Raw genomic sequence first — 22,497 nt, 5'->3', positions numbered from 1 at the left:
AAGAATAGACAAAAAGGGGGGCTGGAGTGATAGCACAGTGGGTAGGGCGTTTGCCTTGCACTCGGCCGACCCGGGTTCCAATCCCAGCATCCCATATGGTCCCCTGAGCACCGCCAGGGGTGATTCCTGAGTGCATGAGCCAGGAGTGACCCCTGTGCATCGCCAGTGTGACCGAAAAAGCAAAAAAAAAAAAAAAAAAAAAAAGAATAGACAAAAAGGGTCACTGCTATTTTTTTTTTTAAATCTAGGTGAACTTTAGATATCCAAGAATGTAAATTCCTATAAACTATTTGTAAAGATGCAGGAATGAGGACCAGAGAGATAAAACAATAAACTGCAGTGCATACTTTGCACGTAAGAGGCCCAGGTTCAACTCCTGGGACTAACTATAGTCCTAGCACCATCAGAAATGGCGCAAAAATAAAACAAAAAAGGAGGGAACTAATTGAAAGGATGGATACTGACATACTTTTCTTTTCTAGGGGGAGGGGGAGGAGCCATATTCAGCAGTGCTTAGGGATCTGAACCAGGGTCAGTAGTATACAAGGTAAGAGCCTTATCTCCTGTTATCTCAGACTGCTTTCTCTTTATTTTAAAAAGGGGTGGGGAACAGCATTTTTAGCCTTGCCTCTTTTCCCACTAACTTATCAAGTGATCCAGAAGCAGGTATTTGACCCGTGTGCTCAGTTATTTAGCATCTGTTTAAGTGATTAAGATGGTGCCCCGGGGAGCTTTTCAACTTCATGTTTGAATTACTTTTTAACCTACAGCCAGTTTAAACCCAAAAAAGGGGAGTGGGGTGAGGGAGGACTTCCCAGTGCTCCAAATGTGCTTGTTTTCTATTTAAGATTTTAAATTAGCATGCACAAAAACATTAAGAATGGTGCATGGTCCTGACTAGAAATTTTGAGCATTGTATCAAGATGGAAGATACATCTCATTCTCTGGTTCCTTCTTTAAATACAATTTTTAAAAATTCCACTACTAAATTTCCCTTGCAGACCCTTTGCCACCATGTGCTATTTATTTACATAAAAGAATTTCACAACTGCTTTTGAGACCTGCATCCTAAAACCAAAATAGCTCATAATACAGCCTCTAAGTCATCATTTATTGATTTATAGAGCACCCACCACATGATCAAGGTGCTTTACAATACAGTAAACATCACAACAAAACTCAACATAGTTAAATACAATCAACAAATTACAGAACTAAAAAAAAAAAACTGGAATGAAGCAACAATATGTCAAATTTCAAAGATGCTGAGAAGTGGCAGTACAAAAAGGTAATTCCACCAACTGGAGACCAGACAGGCAAAGATACACAGGCACCAGAATCCCAAATGGGCAGATTTGTAGAGGATGAATGAGCATATAAAATAATATTCACAACTGAGAATGAAGGCCATTAAAGATACTGTAACACCCAAGTGATTAGTGAAATAATATCACAAAGATATAATGACAAGGAAACCAACTTCATATGGATTTTAAAATCACAAAGAGGCCAGAAAGCCACTGAGAAGGGCCATAACCATAGCACAGCAGGTAAGGCGTTTGCCTTGATGCAGCCAACCTGGGCTCGATTCCAGCATCCTATGTGGTCCCCTGAGCACTGCTAGGAGTAATTCCTGAGTGCAGAGCCAGGAGTAACCCCTGAGCATCACTGGGTGTGACCCCCCCAAAAAAAGCCACTGAGATTTTTGAGATTTTGCACCTTCTTATGGGCAAATTGAAATCTCTAAGTCTTTACAAGAACTTGGAATCAATTTAGGAAACAGTCAACACTTCCACAATTCCTAAGTTCATAATTGGCACAAGCTTGGGGGGGATGGGGTTGGAGGGATATTTTCCTAAAGCAGAGGACTTGCCTCACTCTAATGAAGCACTGGTCAGATAAAAGCCACCTGGATTGGTGTCACCTGAATGTGGGTTTTATCTTAAATGTAAAGGCACTGAAACTGTCAGATGAACATTTAAAGGCACAGATGATACCTCTGACAGAAAAAGAAGTTCACTACCTAGGCGGGTGATTCTGTAGCACATCAGGGCACTAGGTGGAAAAAAAGTGTGAAAATAAGTATACTCACTCTTCTCCTTTCTTGTAGATCTAGCTCTAAGAAATAACCCATAGTTATCCCAAAATAACTGCATAAAAGTGGCACTTAAGAGTTCAAACAGTTGACCCTGAGCTACAAGGTCCTTTGCTATTCCCTGAAAAGTCAAATCCCAGGATTTAATTAACAGTTTGCACAGCAGAGTTATGTCATAAGGAGAGCCAAATTCTGACTCCAGTTTGCCACAAGTAACCACTGTATGAACAATTTCTTATGTAAAAGGGATTGTATTCAAAGTTCCAGGTAAGAGTGCAGGACTGGCATTTTGATGCAAAAATTTTAGTATCAGGAAAAAAGTTTTAAAGTTCTTGAAGAAAATTGGGCTTCAATTAAAACAAAACATTTTCATGAGTCATCACACAGTTATGGCTTTTTGTAATACTTTACACTACAGAACAAACTGGCATTTACAAAAACCAATCTACCATTACTACATCTTCAAGCATTTTACTTTTGATTAAAAAAAAGAACATGCTGGGGGCTGGAGAGATAGCACAGCGGGTAGGGCGTTTGCCTTGCACGCAGCTGACCCGGGTTCAAATCCCAGCATCCCATATGGTCCCCTGAGCACAGCCAGGGGTAATTCCTGAGTACAGAGCCAGGAGTGACCCCTGTGCATCGCCAGGTGTGACCCAAAAAAAGCAAAAAAAAAAAAAGAACATGCAATTATTTGTAGAGGACTGGGTTATGGCAGAATTCTTCTGCCAAAGCATTTCTCCAACTCCCACAGGGCAGAGATGTACCAATTCTCATAATTAAACATCATGTCCCATCTAGTACTGTCTATGGCTTCTATCCCTCATGTATCATAGATTACATCCTAATTTCAGCCTCACACCAAACAGAACCTGGATCTGACTTAACTCTGCACATGCTCATTTCACCATATTTTGAAGTTGTTTCATAAAACTGCATGATATGAAATATACTTACGTTCAAATATACCTACTACATTAGCATCAGAATCTGTATGTCAAATAGCAAGACATTTATTATACCTCTGTAATTCCTTTGAAAGTCATTGAAAAAAATCTATCATACACTGCCATGGCCATGTGATTTTTCAAGTATTAAGTTTGCATAAGGAATCAACCTGAGATTTTTCTCAACTGCACTTCTCTAGCATTCAATAACATAACCTTCATTTGATACAATAAAAGCCAACAACTTGACAATTATTGGAAAAAAAATTGTATTTTGGAAGAACTCACTACATAAGGTGACAGAATTCCAAAATCAAATTACATGAAAATATACATCGCAATCTCTTTGTACAATAGGTGAGAAAAATCTGCAGTAGAAGGAATAAAGGCAAAGAAATATAAAGGACAAAGGAAAAGGATATGAGGATAAACAGCACTTTTAATAGCAAACCCAGAAATAAAAAGCCTGTATCTGTGCATGCTTTAGCATCCAACCTTAACAGTAGGTAACTGCAAAATCGGGCAAAAAAATGAAACAAATCAGATAGAATCTTGCACTGTTTGGGAAATTTTTCAATAACCTGAATTCAGGATCAGCGTTTTAAGTTCTTGGAAGTAATCACTGAGTTCAAGAGCTCTTATTAGCCAAAAAATATTATTGCTACATCCAATCCAAGACACAGGTTGCGCTAGAATACAAAAAGGACAAAGCACCTAGTGATGACCACACTGAGGTCATCATTAAAAATCAAGTAGTTGCTTATTAAGTATTTCAATATTTGAACTAAATGATTGGAAAACATTCTGGCAGATAGAAGAGAGAAAAGCAAAGGGGAGTGTGTCAAAACAAAGAAGATACAAAAGTTTAGTAAGTGAAAAGATTTTAATGAAATCTCAATGGTTTAAAGGAAATTAAATGGAAACTTTTAATCCTAATTGCTTTTCATCTGACATGCTTTAAAGGAGTCTTTTAAAACTGATAAGAAACAATGAATAGGTAAAGAAACCCTGCTAAAATCTTTTAGAATTTACACGATTCTTATTCTACTACAAGAAAGCATTATTTGGTACAAGATGTATTTGTGGATGTACATGAACAGTATATATATTATCCGGATCATGTTGTGCTATGTACAGGTCTTTACAATTCTTCCTGAAGGTTAAAACAGTTCATTAGAATTCAAAATGCGTAATCATCTGTAAGTTGGCACTTGTTAGGCTCTTGTCAGCATTGATACTGGCATGTTTTATTGCAGCCCAGTTCCAGCCAGTGTTTGCCAACTTGTTACAACAGAAGTCCAGCAATAGGTGGGTAGAGTGCAGGAAAAACAGTGCCACATTTCTCAATTGGAGACCTGCAATAACAGAAACAGGATTATATGATGAATACATGAAGGGGTTAGTCAGAAATATTTAACTTTTTGTTTGGGGTCCATACCTGGCTATGCTCAGGATTTACTCCTGGCTCTGTGCTCAGAGATCACTCCTGGTGGTGTTGAGGGACCATATGTGGAACTAGGAATTCAAATCAGGGCAAGCCACATGCTCTATTTTGTTGGAAACATTTTAGTCTCACTTTGCTATTAACCAATATGCTAGGCACATACGGCTATTTCATTTTAAATTTAAATACAGTAAATGAAACTTTAAAGTGAGTCCCCAGTCCACTGGCCACATTTTAAGTGCTTGATATGCCCTGGCTACTAGAGAGGTCAGCAAAAATACAGAATGTTCCATCTTTCACAAAATTCTTTGTACATTTAGATTTTTAAAATTCCAAATGTCTTTTAGTTTTCATTGTACTAGAATAATAAAATGAGCACTTGAAAACAAGTGATTTGGAAATTTACAAATATTTGAGGAGGGGCTGGAATGATAGCACAGCGGGTAGGGTGTTCGCCTTGCACGAGGCCAATCTGGGTTCCGATTCCCAGCATCCCACATGGTCCCCTGAGCACCACCAGGAATAATTCCTGAGTGCAGAGCCAGGAGTAAGCCCTGTGCATTGCCAGGTGTGACCCAAAAGCAAAAAAAAAAAAAAACACACACACACACATATATTTGAGAATACTCGGACTGGAGTGATAGCACATCGGGTAGGGCGTTTGCCTTGCACGAGGTCGACCCAGGTTCCATTTCTCCATCCCTCTCGGAGAGCCCGGCAAGCTACCGAGAATATCCCACTCGCATGGCAGAGCCTGGCAAGCTACCCGTGGCGTATTCAATATGCCCAAAATAGTAACAACAAGTCTCACAATGGAGACATTACTGGTGCCTGCTCGAGCAAATCGATGAACAACTGGGAGAAACCACTTTAAGATTGCAACATACTTATCAACTTGTTAAATTTTACCCATCCCAGAAATGCATGCACCAAACCCTCTTCTCCAGCAATGGATCCTGTATCCCAATTACCATTTTTAATTGCTACTTTCAGTTGTCTCATATACTCAATTAGCCTGGAAGTCAAGGACCACATTTAAATAACTAAAAAACCTGACCAGAAATAAAATACTGACTGGAGAAATAGCTCTGAAGGACTGGAGGGTTTGCTTAAAATCTGGGAGCCCTGAGTCCACTATTCCACACCACCGGGTTCTGCTGGGAGTGGCCCCCAGCAATGCGCTAGTGAGGCTCAAGAAGGAAAAAACAAAAACCCTCTTATCTCATTCTTATTACTGGCCAATCAGTATGATAACTCTACCAACCTGTCTCACATAGTGCTCATAATCATGAAGGAGTTTTGCTTTTTTTATAGGAAATTGGTAGCAAGATCTATAGCTAGAAAGGAGTTTAGGGGCTGGAGTGATAGCAAAGCGGGTAGGGCATTTGCCTTGCACACAGCTGACCTGGGTTCAATTCCCAGAATCCCATAAGGTCCCCCGAGCACACTCAGGAATAATTCCTGAGTGCATGAGCCAGGAGTAACCCCTGTGCATCACTGGGTGTGACCCAAAAAGCCAAAAAACAAAAAATTAAAAATAAATAAAAAGAAGAGCTTACTGTTATAAGTGCGAAAAACACTAAATTCAAGTTCTTTATTTTTGGAATCATATTAATGTACTTTATTTATCACAACTTTATTGAGTCACATGTTCAGAAACTCAAAAGCTTTCATCATCTGCTGAACAGAAATGAAGGACACAAAGATGTCAAACAGCATATGATAGAAAATTAAAAAGATATGATTTTTCTGGGTGAGGGCCACATCCAGTTGTGCTTACTGGCCACACCTGGGTTTGTCCACTCCTGGTAGTGCTTGGGGGACTATATACAATGCCAGGAATAGAACCAGGATTTACCAGAATTTACCAATCTTACAATCAGAGTCAAGCATAACAAAATCATGTTGTGAGTAGAAAGAAAACTGAGGACCACCACATAGCCCTCCTTGCGCCTATTTCCCTAGGTTCCCCATGTTTCTATCAGACAACCCGGGAGAGGCAGAACTATTGTTATTTGTAGTTAATTGTAATTAGCTACTGTGACTTTCTCCCCCAAAAGGAGTATACAAATTAATGTCCCTAGAAAAGCCTTCCATGCACCAAATGTGAGTAAGTCACCTTTATCAGACTTGGGTCCTACCATCAGCACATAGATATAACCATGTGTATGTATTTCATTAGATAAATTTATACACATATGCTGAAACTCCTGGGGTCAATATACAGAGCTATGTATAGAACTGGGTATTTAGTAGTTATTCCCCTATAATGTGAAAAAACAAAAAATTTCATGGCAGAAGGGGGAAGGGCATTTGTCTTGCAGAAGCAAGCCCTATCTACTTGTGCCCACCCCACCACTACCAAAAAAAAAAAATGCCCAAAAAACTATTCAAAAATTATATTTGTGAGAAACTCCAACACACACCACCCCCACTTCCGCACCACCCCCCAGAAAAGACTGAATGCTGGGCTGAAGAGATAGTATGCCATTTGTTTGTACATGTCCAACCCAGATTCAATACCTGGAACCATACATAGTACCCTATCCCGCCAGGAGAGATCCCTGTGTGCGGAGCCAAGAGTAAATATGGGCCCAAAACAAAACAAAATTAAAAAAAAAAAAAAGATGCTTGAAAGCTGTAAGCCATTAAACAATTAAAACCAATCAAATACAGCTTGTTTTCGTGGTGCTGGCTGGGGATGTAACCCAGAACCCTCAGATTTAAGAAAATGCTCTACCACTTAGCTAAATCCCAATCTGACAATCCAGCCTTTTAATAGTGATTACCCAGATTTAAATAACATTAATTTATTCAGTAGGAATTAAACTTTAATTTTACCTTTTGAATAAAATGTATTCTAACAGAGAAAAAGAAAAAGTTTCTTAGTCATGCCAAAAATAATTAATGTGAGGGTCAGAGAAATAATACAATACAGAGGGGGTAAAGTGCTTTGTTTGATCCCAGCACTACATATGGTGCCAAGTACCACCAGGTACAGACCCAAACTAAATATAAAATATTGGGGTTTATTTGTTTTTTGTTTTGTTTTTTTGTCTTGGGGCCACAACCAGCAATGCTCTGGGGCTTCCTCCTGGCTCTATGCTGAAATATCATCTATGCAAGATCTGATCTCTCTATCAGGCCATTCCCCCAGCAGTACTGGAAAGAGGCAGGGTCAAGAGTCATTCTTGAATGATGTTCAATTGGCAGTGCGGGCCTGAAGGTTCAGAGACCTGGCCTGGTCTTGCCTGAACATCATCAAGGTTATACCTGGAGGTACTGGGGAAGAGACATGTCTTGCAGTAGTGTAACACGAACTGAATTCAGGGTCTCACACATGCCAGGCATGTAACTCAAATGGCCCCAATTCTTAGAGCTATCTACTTGACTCCCTCTGTGATTTTTTTGTTTTAGGGGCCACACTCAGCAATGCTCAGGAGTTACTCCTGGCTCTCAATCACTCCTGGCGGTGCTTAGGGGACCATACGGGATGCTGGGAAACGAACCCAGGTTGGCTGCATGCAAGATAAATGCCCTACCCACTGCCCTAACGTTCTGACTCTAATTTTTTTTTTTGAGAGCCTCCCAAGCAGTGCTCACGAGGCCCCTGGACCATTCCCAGTAATATTACTCTGCCTAGCTAGATGGACTTTCTGATTTGATGCTAGGGGCCATTAGGGCTACCCTAGCACTATCTGGGGTCTGGCAGTGCAAAAGATTGAACTTGAGGCCTAGCACATGCAAAACGTGTATGTGTCCTAGCACTGTGAGACATCGCCTAGACTCCCACTTTTGTTTAAACTACAAATATGGATATGGTTCACCTCTGAAATACTTAAGTACTTTTTTTAATATTTCTTTTTTGACTTTTGGGTCACAGCAAGTGATGCACAGAGGTTACTCCTGGCTCTGCACTCAGGAACTACTCCTGGAGGTAATTGAGGGACCCTACGGGATGCCAGGGATTGAACCTGAGTCAGCCACATGCAAGGCAAATGCCCTCCACGCTGTATTATTACTGCGGCCCCTTCAATATATTTCTAAAAATAGAATTGAATCAATCATTAATTTTCTATGTGATGACAAGACTTAGTTTTGTTTTTAAGTTTTTGTTGTTGTTGTTGTCTTTTGTTTTAGGGCCACACCTGGCGATGTTCAGGGGTTCCTCCTGGCACTGCACTCAGGAATTACTCCTGGCGGTGCTCGGAAGCCTATATGGGATACTAGAATCAAACCTTAGGTTCACCAGGTCCAAGCAAGAGCCCTGCCTCTTGTACTATCTAGCTGCCCCCATCCCCTCACCCTTTTTAAGAAAGACAATTTTTATCTTTAAAATTATTTTTGGGAGAGTTTTGGGAACACATTTGGCAGTGCTCTAAGATTACTCGTAGTTCTGTGCTCCATGCCAAAGATCAAGCCCAGGCCTCCCATATGCAAAACATGTACTCAGTCCTTTGAACACTCTCCCTGATCACATACAATTTAATAATAATAAAGGATAGTACACAATGGTTAGGGCACACATTAGCATGTGCCTGGTTTAGGTTCAATCCCTGTACCACATGGCTTCCCAAGCACTGCAGGATGTATACTTGGAAGCCTTGAGTACTGCTATATATGGCTCTCTGGCATTGGTCTCCAACACCCTGCAGTTACTGCTGGAAAATGTTCCTACTCCTTGAACAACACAGCTTAGAAGGTTCCCACCCATCCCCAAATACCAATACTCATCAAAAAGAGCTAATAAAAACTAAACTACATTAAAAAATTATCCATTATGATATAAACAAATACAGATTATCCTAATTCTTAGACTCATTCATTAAAATTCGTACCAAATGTTAGGGATTTTAAGTGTTTAAGCAGAATACCACTCTAGGAAAATTAAACCATTTTTGTAGGCTAGAGGCGCTTGCATGCAGTCAATGCTACTTTATTCCCTGGCACTGCACTATTCCCTGAAAGTTACCAGGAGTAGCCCCTGAACACAGATATGGGAGTAGCCTTTAAAGACCACAGGTGTGTCCCCAAATGCCCCCTCCAAAAAAAAAAAAGCCCTAAACAGTTTGGTCCTCACATACTCACATATGATTTACATACCTGCTAAGAAAGATGCTGAAAAGTTAGTGATTTAAAATACCTAAAATATATAAAACAGACAAGTATGTTTCCAAATAAAAACCACTTTTGGACCAGAGACATAGTAAAGAGAGGGTAAGGAGCATATCTTGCATGCATCAAAACTGGGTTTGATCCCCAGCACCACCAGAGGTAAACCTTGAGCACTGTCAGATGTGGCATTAAAACATACCAAATAAAAACCCCAATTTTGACTGTGTTTGTGATTCTGGGGACTGAACAGGGCTTCACACAAATGAGCCATGTGCCTTATCATAGTCATATTCCCACCCCATAAAAAACACTTTTTAGATTTGTGATTTTTTTATTTTGGTTTTGGGGCCACATCCAGAGTAACCCCTAGCACAAGGGTTACTTCTGGCTTGGTACTCAGGAATTACTCCTGGAGATGCTCTGGGGACTATATGGGATGTCAAGGATCAAACCTGGGTCAACTGTGTGCAAGGCAAATACCCTACTCCACTGTGGCCCCAAAATCTACTTTAAAAACAACAACAACAACAAAAGTAACCCATGTGAGGTTCCAGATTGTTACTTGCATCACAAAATAAGAAACAACAATTAAAAAGAAACAAAACAGAAACACCTTTTTTGTTGATATGCCAGGGATGTTGTTCAAGTGGTCAAGCACACATGTTACATGATGTTGTTAAAAGTAATTTGGGAAAAAAAACAAAAAACCCAAAACACCTTTTTCTTAGTATGTCAGGGATGTTGTCAAAGTGATCAAGCACACACCTTATATGTACAAGTCCCCTGGATTTGATCCCTGGCACCATTTTCCCTTCCCCCAATACCACAGGCAATTACCTGCTACAATAAAGTAGCAGGATAGAGAGATAACTCAATGGGTTGGTGCACATGCTCTTGCATGAAAAAGAGGTCTGGATTTGATTCCCAGCGCATCATTCACCAAGCAGGGAGTGGCCCTTGTGCACTGCTAGGTGTAGCCTAATCTCCTTTCTTCCCACCTCCTCCAACAATAATAACAACAACAAAACCAAAACCAAATCCAGGGATATAACTGAGTGTTAGAGCAATTAGTTTACAAATATAAGCCTCTGGGTTCAATCACCAAAACTACAAAAACCAAACAAAATAAAACCCAATTCCTCACTCAAGAGTAAATTTTTTCAATAATTTTTTCCCTCCAATCTCAACCATTAAAAGTAATCCATAAGCTATGTGAGTAACAAGGTATTTTCCATTTTTCATCTCTTTGAATATAACATTTCAAAGTGATGCTTCTAAAATTTCTAATACCTCTTACATTGTCAAATAGTACTACTAGACAACATTAACTTTATCAAAAATCCATGTTTGTTGCTCCATCTCCCAAATGAACTTATTCCTGTGTCACTGCATTGGTGAACAACAAGACCTAATTCCTTCCTGAGGTCTGTAATAGTTTAGTTAAAGCTCTGCTCTTTTTGATGAATAAGCTCATATGTTTGGCCCCATTTTCCCTGTTTCTCTTTTTTTGGGGTGGGAGGCACACTTAGCAGTGCTCAGGGGACAATGCAATGCAGTGCTAGGGACTTAACCTAGGACTCCCACATGCAAAGCATGTGCACCAGTCCTTTGAGCTATCTTCCCAATCCCTGTCATATCTTCAAAATAAAAATTGTGCAAAACGTCTTCAGTCCTACTCACCCGACCAAGATGGAACCTTCATCTCTAATCTCACAGCAGCTTTATTCATGACCTCTTGTTCTAACCTTTCACTAAATCATGCTCTCTGTCTACTTTCACTAGAGCTCTAAGGATGATTTACCCCATTTAAAAAAAAAAAATCAAGCAGGTGTAACTGTAGCTTTGAGGAGCAATAGACTAGTGGATGCTAGCAGCTGAAATCATGAATTAAATAAAAACATGAAATTCAAATGACCAAGTCACATTAATTTATATAGAGTAGAATGACATACATTTATAAAGAGTAAAATGATTTAAAAAATAAACTTACCCTGAAATAAGTGAAGTTATAGCTATTGAATAAATGTCACTCAAAAGCAGTCTCTTGGCTTTTTCTTACACAGCGGGCAACTTTCCTTTTGAATTCCCCATTTCTGTCTTCCCTCCATTCTTTCTGTAGATAAGGAAAAAAAAGATTAGTAGTACCAAGTAATTCTACACAAACTCCTCTTAAAATCGCTATTGTGTTTCTGGGTCACACTCGCAGTGTCAGGGCTTACTTCTGGCTCTGTACTAAGCAATCACTCCTGGTAGGGTTTAGGGGACCATAAGGGCCAGGGGGGTGGGGAGGTTTGGAACCTGGGTTGGCTGCATGCAAGCTAAGTGTCCTACCCACTGTACTATTGTGCCAGTCCCTCTAATAGTAATTGAGAATGTATTGCTTTTCGGGTAGTCCATTAAGTGCACAATAAGGGAACTAGAGAGATTGGAGAGACTGGGAGCCGGGGGTGGGGAGGAGACAAGTGCTTAAGTAGTATGGCATGGTCCCCTGAGTACCCCTGGGAGTTATCATGAAGCAGAGCTGAGAGTAGTCCCCAAGTATCTCGTTTTAAAATGTACACTTTTAAAAAGCTAAAGCTGATATGGTGTATTCAAAAATAATTTTGTAAGACACTCTTACTGATAGACAATCTCTCATGCAAACAACTTCCACCAGCAAGTTTCTCTTAAAAGTAGGAAAAGGCTATAAACAACTATAATAGTTTTCTAATATACTGATAAGAAACCTACAACTTACAAAATAAGTTATCTGAAGCAGGGTGTGAAGGCAGATAGCTAACAGAGTTAAGATCTTGCAATGTGGCCTAATCCAGGTTCAATCCCTGGCACTACATGTGGTCTCCTAAGAACTGAGCCAGGAGTAGCCCCAAAGAACCTCTGCGTGTAGCCCTGAAACAAAATCTGAAGGGTAAGACTAAAACAAATGTGTGTGTATCAATATAACTTTCACTTTCTTAAAGGTATAAATCCTCAGTATCACATGAAAGTCATCCAAAAAAAAAATTTTTTTGTTGAAAGCTTAAGATCAGATAGAAACCTTAAGAGCAGATAGCCTTGTTCAATCCCCAGCATCACAAATACAATCAAAAGTAGTATGTTTTGGTGTGTTTTAATGCCACATCTTGCAGTGCTCAAGGTTTACTCCTAGTGGTGCTGGGGATCAAACCCAGGTTTGATGGATGCAAGATATGCTCTTTTTCCTCCCTCTACTATATGATATATGCACACATATATGTATATACACAATATAAATTATATATGTGTTTATATAAATTATATAATAAATTATATATCATTTATAAATATATAGTTGTACATATTATAAATACACAAATATATTTACTTGGAACAGATATATATTTCCACTCACATTTCTCTAAATATTTTCAATAAAACTATTTTGCTTCACTAAAAAAAAAACAAAAAAAAAAACAAGAAGCAACCAACAATGTAGGTAAGAAGACAAAAGGACTCAAGTCAGTGGCAGGTAAGTGGATATGAGTTTAGAAAAACTTAGAGTATGAGTGACATTCTTTGGGGACTGGAACAAGTTTGGGCAAGACTGATTTCCAAGAAAAAGACAGATTGGAAGACGATGGTAACAATGTACCAAACAAAGCTACTTATTGTTGAATCACTATTCTATGCTCTTAGGATGATGATATAGATATGATCACCTGCATCTTATATATAAAAACCCAAAAATTTAATGGAACGGAACAGCACACAAGAACTTAACAGAATAGCATATATGTTTGTATCTCTCTTCTCCGGAGAGCCTATTAAAATAATCATACTTTAACTTCCTTTCTTTCCATTTTCTTTTTTTTGCATCACACTTGGCGATGCACAGGGTCACTCCTGGCTCTGCACTCTGGAATTACCCCTGGCTGTGCTCAGGGCACCATCTGGGATACTGGGAATCGAACCGGGTCGGCCACCTGCAAGGCAGACACCCTACCCGCTGTGCTATTGCTCCAGCCCCTCATACTTTAACTTTCTTAAAGGTATAAATCCTCAGTATCTCAGAAACTAGCATAAAGGTCATCTAATAAGGAAAGGAAATTTTTTGTTGAAAGCTTAAGAGCTGATAGAAAAAAATGAAAGATCCAACAGAGAAGATCAAATAGCAGCCTAGAGGTCTCAATGGAAATTATCTCCACTGTCTGCTCCCCAATAAAAACTGTTACAGCTAACCCCCTCCAAACACACAAAGTAGTAAGTAGCAAAAGCCAGCATTTAGCAGATCTGAGAATAACAGAAGTTGGGTTGAAAATAGAGGGTAAATAGAACCACAATTTCCCTCCCACCTATATAAGAATCTTACAGTTTCTTACTAAATTAATAATGACATTTTCTTACTAATGACATATTTTGTAAGTATACTGATGAACACTAGAATCAGAGATGCTGGTATGAGTATTAGTAATATTACATCTTTATTTTGGTATTAAAATAATATTTCTCTTATGGTGCTTGTCGGTGAAGATGAAACCAAGGTTGATCACACAGATCAACTCCTGTACATATCTGCACTATTTTTAAGATGGAAAGGACAAAACAAGGCATCAATCTGGATAAAAGCCACTAGTTCAGAGTCTAGAATAAAGTGCAAAGGGCTGGAGAGGCCTGTCTTGTATGTGAGAGCTTAAGGTTCAACTCCTGGAAGTTGGGAAGAGAGCAGCACTAAAGCACCACTGATGTGCCCCTCCCCTCCAAGAAGCTACAAGTACCAGAAGGATAGAAGAGCACACATAAAAAAGTTCTCAAAATTAAAGGACAATTTTCCCAGTGCTAAAGTCTTTAAACTCAAGTATATATCAATTACAGAGATGGCAACATTTTAAATTCACAGAAAAAATTGCAAACTTTTAGAAGGTTCAAAGTCAAAAAAGCAGGACCTAGACCCACGGAAATGGAATGGGTGAATGGGCTATAGCATGCTTAACTCTGAGTTTTTGTTGTGTTTTGTTCAGGGGTCTTAACCAACAATGCTGAGGGCTTACTCCTGGTTCTACACTCAGAAATCACTCAGGGAACGACATGGGATGCAGGTGATCTAACCCGGTATGCCTCATGCAAGTCAAGTGCCCTACCCACTGTACTACTGCTCCAAGTCCTAGAGCTGAGTTTTGTCTCCCCAGAACATATCTGAGCCAAACACTGAGTCAGGAGTAGTCCCACCCTATACCACAAGGTGGTCCCCAAACCAAAAAGACCTATAGGAATGAGGAGGAAAGAGAGGGAAACACCTACAAATACAATCAATCTAGAATCAACATTCTCCATAGCAACAATAAATGATAAAAAAAAAAACCAGAAAGGGGGCTGGAGTGATAGCACAGCGGGTAGGGAGTTTGCCTTGCACCTGGCCGACCCAGGTTTGATTCCCAGCATTCCATATGGTCCCCTGAGCACCGCCAGGAGTAACCCCTGTGCATCGCCGGGTGTGACCAAAAATGAAAAAAAAAAAAAAAAAACCCAGAAAATTTAATCTTCTTTCCTAGAATTCTATAACCAAAGTATTATTAAGAGATTTTTGATATGTAAGGATTCAGAATTTAATGATATGTAAGGATTCCCACATAATTCTCTTTCGAAACAAGTATTCTAGAATGATATACAGCAAAAGGGAGAATTCAACCAAGAATAAAAGAAAGATGAAGAAAAATGATCTGGAAAACAAAAGATCCAATTCAGAAGAGCAATGAAAGAAAAATCCAAGAAAAGCTGCTGAATAGAAGGCTGCGTCAGTTCAATTTGTGGTCAAAGGAGATCTTAATACAAGACTTTCATGGACTATACCTCGGTGATTTAAGATGTTACAAAAACAAGAAATACATTGACATTTATTATAAGTCAAAGATACAGTTCAGCAAGTAGGGGGTCTGCGTTGTACACTGCCGACCCCCACTCTATCCCTGGCATCACATATGGTTCCTGAGCTTGCCAGGAATGATCTCTTCACACAGAGCCATGAGTAAGCCCTGAGTACCGCCAGGTAAAAACCAAAAACACAAAACAAAAAGACCCAGGTTATATAATGCAAGAGGGATGGGCAAATAATATTTAAAACTATGAGATAACTGCTTAAATCAGAAAAAGAACAAGTGGGCTTTAAGAATGGAGTAAATTTTGCATAATCTGTGATATTTAAGATTAGATATTTTGCTCGCATATTTCAATTTCATATTATGGTTTTCTAAAAATATCTTAGGAGGGGTTGGAGCAATAACACAGCAGGCAGGGCATTTGCCTTGCTCTCGGCCGACCTGGGTTCGATTCCCAGCATCCGCAGAGCATTGCCAGGTGTGACCCAAAATGCGCAAAAAAAAAAAAGCCTTGGGAAGTTCTGAGAATGACCGTTTTGTTTGAGGATTCAAGCTATATTAAAGAGTTACTTGGGGGCTGAAGTGATAGTACAGCAGGTAGGGCGTTTGCCTTGCACACGGTTGACCCAGGTTCAATTCCCAGCATCCCATGTGGTCCCCCGAGCACTGCCAGGAGTAATTCCTGAGTGCATGAGCCATGAGTAACCCCTGTGCAATACCAGGTATGACCCAAAAAAGCAAAAATAAATAAATAAAAATAAAGAGTTACATATCACATATTCATATTCTCTCATTTTCTCTGAATTTACCCTTCATAAAGATTAAAACCCAATTTATCAATCTTTTTTTAAAGACCTGATGGTTATGCATAAATCAAATGAAACCATCATCTGTTCCCTCTCAATATGGCTCCACAGGAAGTTTTCTTGGAGAGGTACACCCTGCAATGCCTGGTCCATGCCAGAGATGCTTGGGGGCCACCCGGTGATGACAGTAGTAAGGTGGGTAGATGTGGTTTATGTAGAGTCATTAAGTATTAAGCCCAAGGACTCACACATACATGCGCTTTACTACTTGAACCACATTCCCAATCACGTGAAAAAAAAAATCTGTTATTACTTCTTCTATATTACCTCTTCTATTACTTGGGCCAATTAAATAACAAATTAATTTGGGCCAGTTTTCTGCTTTTTATTTCAAAATTTCAAAGCCATAGTCATCTATGATTTTTTTTTAAACATTTTAGATCATGTCCACTCTTATAAGTATTAAATAACCCCCACTTATGTCCACAAAGGATGAGTCTGATCTTGTGGCTCAAATACATACTAAACAAAGGTTCCATAATAATTAGAACAAGAGTTAGGAATTAATTAAGTTTAAAGAAACTGAAAAAATTCAAAAACAAAATAAGTGTGTTCCTAGAGCCTAGATTACAAAAAAAAGTTAAAAAGGTAGCAGCAATGCTGGAGAAAAGCTAGTATTCTACCAGTGACAGACTTCTACCTTAAGTTTAGATTTAGAATATTTACAAATAGTCTCATGCAGTTCAGCAACAAACAATTTTATAAAATCTCCACAACTGGTACACGGTTAAGGAATGCATACTTAACCAATCCAAGAACTTCATAGATATAATAGGTTTTTTTTAATTAATTTATTTTTTAATTAGTGAATCACCGTGAGGGTACAGTTACAGATTTATACATTTTCGTGCTTATGTTTCCCTCATACAATGTTCAAGAACCCATCCCTCCACCAGTGCCCATTCTCCACCACCAAAAAACCCAGTATCCCTCTCACCCCCCCACCCCACCCTGCCTCTGTGGCAGGGTATTCCCTTTTGTTCTCTCTCTCCAATTGGGTGTTGTGGTTTGCAATAGGGGTATTGAGTGGCCATTGTGTTCTGTCTCTAGTCTACTTTCAGCACGCATCTCCTTTCCCTCGAGTGGTCACCAACCACATTTTACTTGGTGTTCCCTTCTCTATCTGAGCTGCCTTTTTCCCCAGCATGTGAGACCAGCTTCCAAGCCAGAGTCAACCTCCTGGTACTTATTTCTAATATTCTTGGGTATTAGTCTCCTACTCTGTTATTTTATATTCCACAGGTGAGTGCAATCTTTCTATGTCTGTCTCCCTCTTTCTGACTCATTTCACTTAGTATGATACGTTCCATGTTGATCCACTTATATGCAAAGTTCATGACTTCATTTTTTTCTAACAGCTGCATAGCATTCCATTGTATAGATGTACCAAAGTTTCTTTAACAATAGATATAATAGTTTAGAAAGTAAAAGCTTGGAGTAACAACATGAACCTGAAATATCAGGTATGAAAATCGTATTATAATTATAAAGATACTGCTGTTATTTTTAAAAGATGCATCTTAAGTACTAAGAAACAAAACAATTATGTCTGTAACTTATTTTTATATAGATTCAGAAGAGAAATGGATAAAAGCAGATATAAAGACTGAAACACATATATCCAAACACATATATGTACATATGAAAAAACCTGTAATTCCAGTTAAGCTTAAATAATGGGGAGAGGAGTGTATGCAGGTAAACTTCTTACCGCTGCATCAACATTAGCAGGTGAGTCTCCATTAGGGTCTGCCAGCATAGAAATGACACTAATCATGATGGTTTCCACAGTGTGGATGGGAAGCCAGCGTTCCTCCGGCTTTTCATAACCATACTTATCTTCCCCAGGCTCATGAAGAATAGAAATGCACACATCACCATTTTTATCAACTGTAAAATCAGAGAAAAATTCTGTTCTTTAGAATATCTAAAATAATTTGGCTATATTTGAAATATCCATTATAGTCCGAAGTACCCATATAAAATATTAAATATATCCAGAAATTAATTTTCAAGTTGAAACCTGTTAGCCCTTTAAGAATGCAAGGTAAGAGAGCAGCAGTTAAAAAAAAGAGAGAGAATGCAAGCAATCTTTATCTTTTACTTGCCTGGTGGGGGGAGGGGTGTTGGGAGAGGAGATGATGCTGACAAAGGGCAGGGTGGGGGGTGGGGGAGTGTTACTCCTGGCTCTGCACTCAGGAATTATTCTGGGAGGTGCTTCCGGGACCATGTGGGATGCCAGGGATGGAACCAGGGTCAGTTGCATAGAAGGCAAATATAGGACCACCAACTCTACAGATACTTATTAGCATATAGAAGGCATCAAGTATTTACATATAAAAGACAAATGAGCTACTGAATTTTCTTCACTTAAAGAAAACATATTATTGCTTAAATACCAGAGTTACAAGATTTCTTAGTTTCTTTCATAACTTTTTGTTATTAGTTTTTTGGGGGTCACACCCAGCAGTGGTCAGTTTACTCTTGGCTCTGTACTACATTGTAATAAAATCTGTATCTTTATACAGATCTTATATATCTTTATATAATAAAATCTTACTTTTTATGTATTGATGCTCTACAACAAATACTTCATGAATATATACAGTACCAAGCATACTGTGTGTGAGCTTTTAAATAATTATACCACCCTCACCTCCTAGTAAATCTATTAACTAAAATGGAAAACATCAAAAGGCAAGAACAGTATTATCAAAGCTTCTTTCCTCCTCACTCACCCCCACCCCTTTTTTTCTACACTTTGTTGTGGTATCAGGAATCATAATGTGAATGCCTCTGGGATTGAAATCGAGACCCAACACAGAAAAGTCGCCCTACCACTGAGCCATAACAGCAGCAGTCAGTAAGAGAGAGCTTGCACATGCGCGTGCATGCATCTGTCTATGTCTGTGTGTCTAGGGCTTCAAATACATGCCCAGGTTCAACACTGAAATATATATATACAGCATTACCAAGACGCTTTTTATTATAAAGACTTCTTTTTAAAAAATACATTTTCCTCGAGAATATGGTAATACGTGTTTGTACATAAGTATTCCAGAAAGTCAATTTAAAAAACATTTCATTTGAGGCCAGAGAGATAGTACAGCGATAGGGTATTTGCCTTGCACACGGCCAACCAAGGTGGAATCTGGCAGCCCTTACGGTCTCCCCGAGTCCACCAGGAGTGACCTATAAGCACAGAGCCAGGAGCAAACCTGAGCACTGCCAGGTGTGTCCCCAAAACAATAAATTTTTTCTTACCAAAAAAGATCCCCCCTTTTTTTAAATAAATAGTTATCATAAGCTAGCATTTTTCATTTTCAACCTTGTTATTTCAAGAACAGTTAAATATACAAATAGGAAAGTTTTATACCTGTATCTAAGTAACATTTTACAAGGACTATATCCATTTTCATATCCAATATAGTCATCAGAAACAGTTTCCACTGTCACTTCCCTCAGAACTAAGATTTTTCTTTATTGATTATTGTTAAATTTCACAGGCAAAATCTAGTTTATAACTTTTCTAAAATGCTTTTGGGGTGGATCTCAAAAACAATTAAACACTAATATTCACAATGTGATCAGATTCTCATTCTCAAGAATAACACAAAGATCATGTGCGCAATGAGCACAAGCAGCTTAGTACAAAATTCAAAGCAGTTTTATTCAGAACTGATCTTTCTTGTTTAACTCTTACATTTTAATAACAAGTCATATGTTTGTAAAAATAAAACAATAAACTTACCATTTGGGTGCCAGATTTCTGTAATGAATTTCATTTTAGGAGGTCGAAGGGGATAATCTTTTGGAAAAGTGAGATGAGCCTTAAAAACACCACCTTCACTAGAAAAAAAAAAAGTTTTTGTCTCTATGTTTCTGCTATAGAAAACAGGTGTGATAATGCTAATGTTATAAAAGAAGTAAATGAATATATGGATTTCAAACTATTTATCCAAACACCCAGTTTCAGAAACTATCATACTTACCGTAAATCTTGTTTTAAAAGCTAGCTGGGGCTGGAATAATACTTGAGCATTTAGTGCACTTGTCTTGAATGATGCCAACCCAAGCTTCATATCTGACCCCATATATGATCTCCTAAGCCCACCAAGAATAATCCCAGAGTACAGGACCAGGAGTAAGTCCTGAGCACTGTCAGGTATGGCCAAAATTTCTTTTCAAAAACGCTAGTAAAATGAAATGATTAGCTTTTAAAACTCATCCAGGGTCAAGGAAATCAAAGGGATGGAGGACAGACTGCTTGAAATTGTCCTGGGTTTGATGCACAGTCCTGTTGGGAAAAGATCCCCACCCTCACAAGTACCACTGGGTCCAAGTCCCACACAACTCTGCAAAAAAAGAAAAAAAGGAAGACATAAAAGATGGTCCTGATAGTATAGCATGTAAATTGCTTGCCATGCACAAGGCCAACCCAGGTTCAATCCCTGGCAACTCATACGACCCCCTGAGCCCTGCCAGAAATGATCCCTGAGTAGAAAGCCAGACCCAAGAACCACCAAATATGGTTCCACCCCTCCTCACAAAAAAGGTATTCAAGAATCAGATATTATTGCTGTTATAAACCTCTCAATCACTTCCAATTATAAAACTTTCCAAGTTTAAAACAAAGTTTAGGGGTCCAGTATAGTATAGCGAATCTGTTGTTTGCCTTGAATTTGCCTTGAATTGCCTTGTTTGCCAACGCTGACTCAGTTCAATCTCCAGCATCCCATTTTGTCTCCCACGTACTGCCAGGAGTGATTCCTGAGTACAGAGCCAGAAGTAGTCCCTGGTATGGCCCACAAACAAACAAACAAACAAAAAACCTAAAATAAAAAAAATTGAAAACTTAATACTGTCTGTGGAAAGTGGTCAAGCTGCCAAATTTTTTGTTCTGGTTTGGGTGACAATGGCAGTGTTCAGAATCTACCACTAACTCTGTGCTTAGGGATCTGGGACATGGTCCCAGTGGGATCTGGGACATGCTGTGCCATGTATTGAATCACATGCAAAGCATGCCCCCAGTCCACTGAGCTATTATCTCTCTGGTCACCAAGTTACTGAGAGGGAGAGGAAGAAAGAAAGAGGGACTTGAGTGAAAGTACAGAGGGTAAGGCTGGAGTAATAGTATAGTACAGTGTTTAGGGAGCTTGCATGTAGCTGATCTGGGTCTAATCCCTGGCACCCCATAAAATCCCGTGAGGAACACCAGGATAATCTCTGAGTGCAGAGCTAGGATTAAACACTGAGCACCACAAGGGGGTTGGGCAGTGGGGGGAGGAGGTCCCCCTGGGCAGTGCCAGGAGTGACCATTGAGCACAGAGCCAGGAATAAAACCTGAACACTAGTGGGCACCAACCCAAAATACAAATAAAACTAATTACTATTACTATCTAAAAAAAAATTAAATCAATAGGGTAGCTATCTAAGCTACTTACTAATCAGTTTGAAAGTACTATGTAAATCATACCAATTTTAGAAATTTCTTTCATAGAAAGACAGTCAAAAATCTACTAGAAAAAAAAAATAAAAAAACAACAAAAGACCAGGACTTACTCCTGGCTCTGTGCTTCAGGGATCACTGCTGGTCGGTCTTGGGAGATCATATGCAGTGCTGTGGATCAAATCCAGGCTGGCCACATGCAAGGTAATTACCCACTGTGCTCTCTCTCCAGGCTGTGCTCCGGGGTTATGCCTGGCTCTGCACTCAGTAAATCACTCCTAGTAGGGCCCAGGGGGCCATACAGGATATCAGGCATCAAACCTGGGTTGATCACATGCCAGGCAAGCACCCTACCCACTCAAATATCACTCCAGCCCCCTGCCCCCAAACTTTTCTAAACAGCACTAGAAAAATTAAAGGATAGCGCAGCAATAAAAAATTATGTGAAGATGAGAATAATGATTAATATACAGCAACTACCAGTCTCAAATAATGTGAAGCTTAGGTTTATCAATTATCGCTGAAACAAACTAAAAAAGTGTGGAGTGCCCTCTAGTGATAAAATGAAAACCTAGACACATGTTAAAATATACCAATAATAATAATAAAGAAGCAGCCAAAATAGCTTTTAAAGAACTTTAACACTTTAATAACTTTAATATTTTTATTATTATTACACAATTTATTAAGTGGTGAAATAATCATTAGGTTTGGGTACCACCCAAGCCCATACTAACTTGCTTCAAACTT

General features: G+C 39.1%; 1 protein-coding gene across 3 annotated transcripts in view; it reads right to left on the bottom strand.

The window, feature by feature from the left end:
* Positions 1–1,092: 1,092 nt before the first annotated feature.
* The window catches only part of UBE2G1 (ubiquitin conjugating enzyme E2 G1), a 98,158-nt gene continuing 76,753 nt past the window's right edge, over positions 1,093–22,497 (bottom strand). Inside the window, exons 3-7 of one of the 3 annotated variants that reach the window (XR_008629340.1) lie at positions 20,050–20,147; positions 18,010–18,188; positions 11,592–11,714; positions 9,590–9,629; positions 1,093–4,397 (exon numbers count right to left, since the gene is read on the bottom strand). Coding sequence is in view for 2 of the 3 variants with exons in the window: in XM_055133094.1 (XP_054989069.1) it covers positions 11,628–11,714; positions 18,010–18,188; positions 20,050–20,147 (364 nt within the window). In the remaining variant the exon portion in view is untranslated. The remainder of the gene's footprint in view (positions 4,398–9,589; positions 9,630–11,591; positions 11,715–18,009; positions 18,189–20,049; positions 20,148–22,497) is intronic. The other 2 variants (XM_055133094.1, XM_055133095.1) reach the window with 2 other exon arrangements.

The sequence above is a fragment of the Sorex araneus genome, chromosome 3 (assembly GCF_027595985.1).
Source record: "Sorex araneus isolate mSorAra2 chromosome 3, mSorAra2.pri, whole genome shotgun sequence".
In the NCBI taxonomy this organism is placed as follows: domain Eukaryota; kingdom Metazoa; phylum Chordata; class Mammalia; order Eulipotyphla; family Soricidae; genus Sorex; species Sorex araneus.
This window is presented reverse-complemented; position numbering and strand designations above follow the sequence as displayed.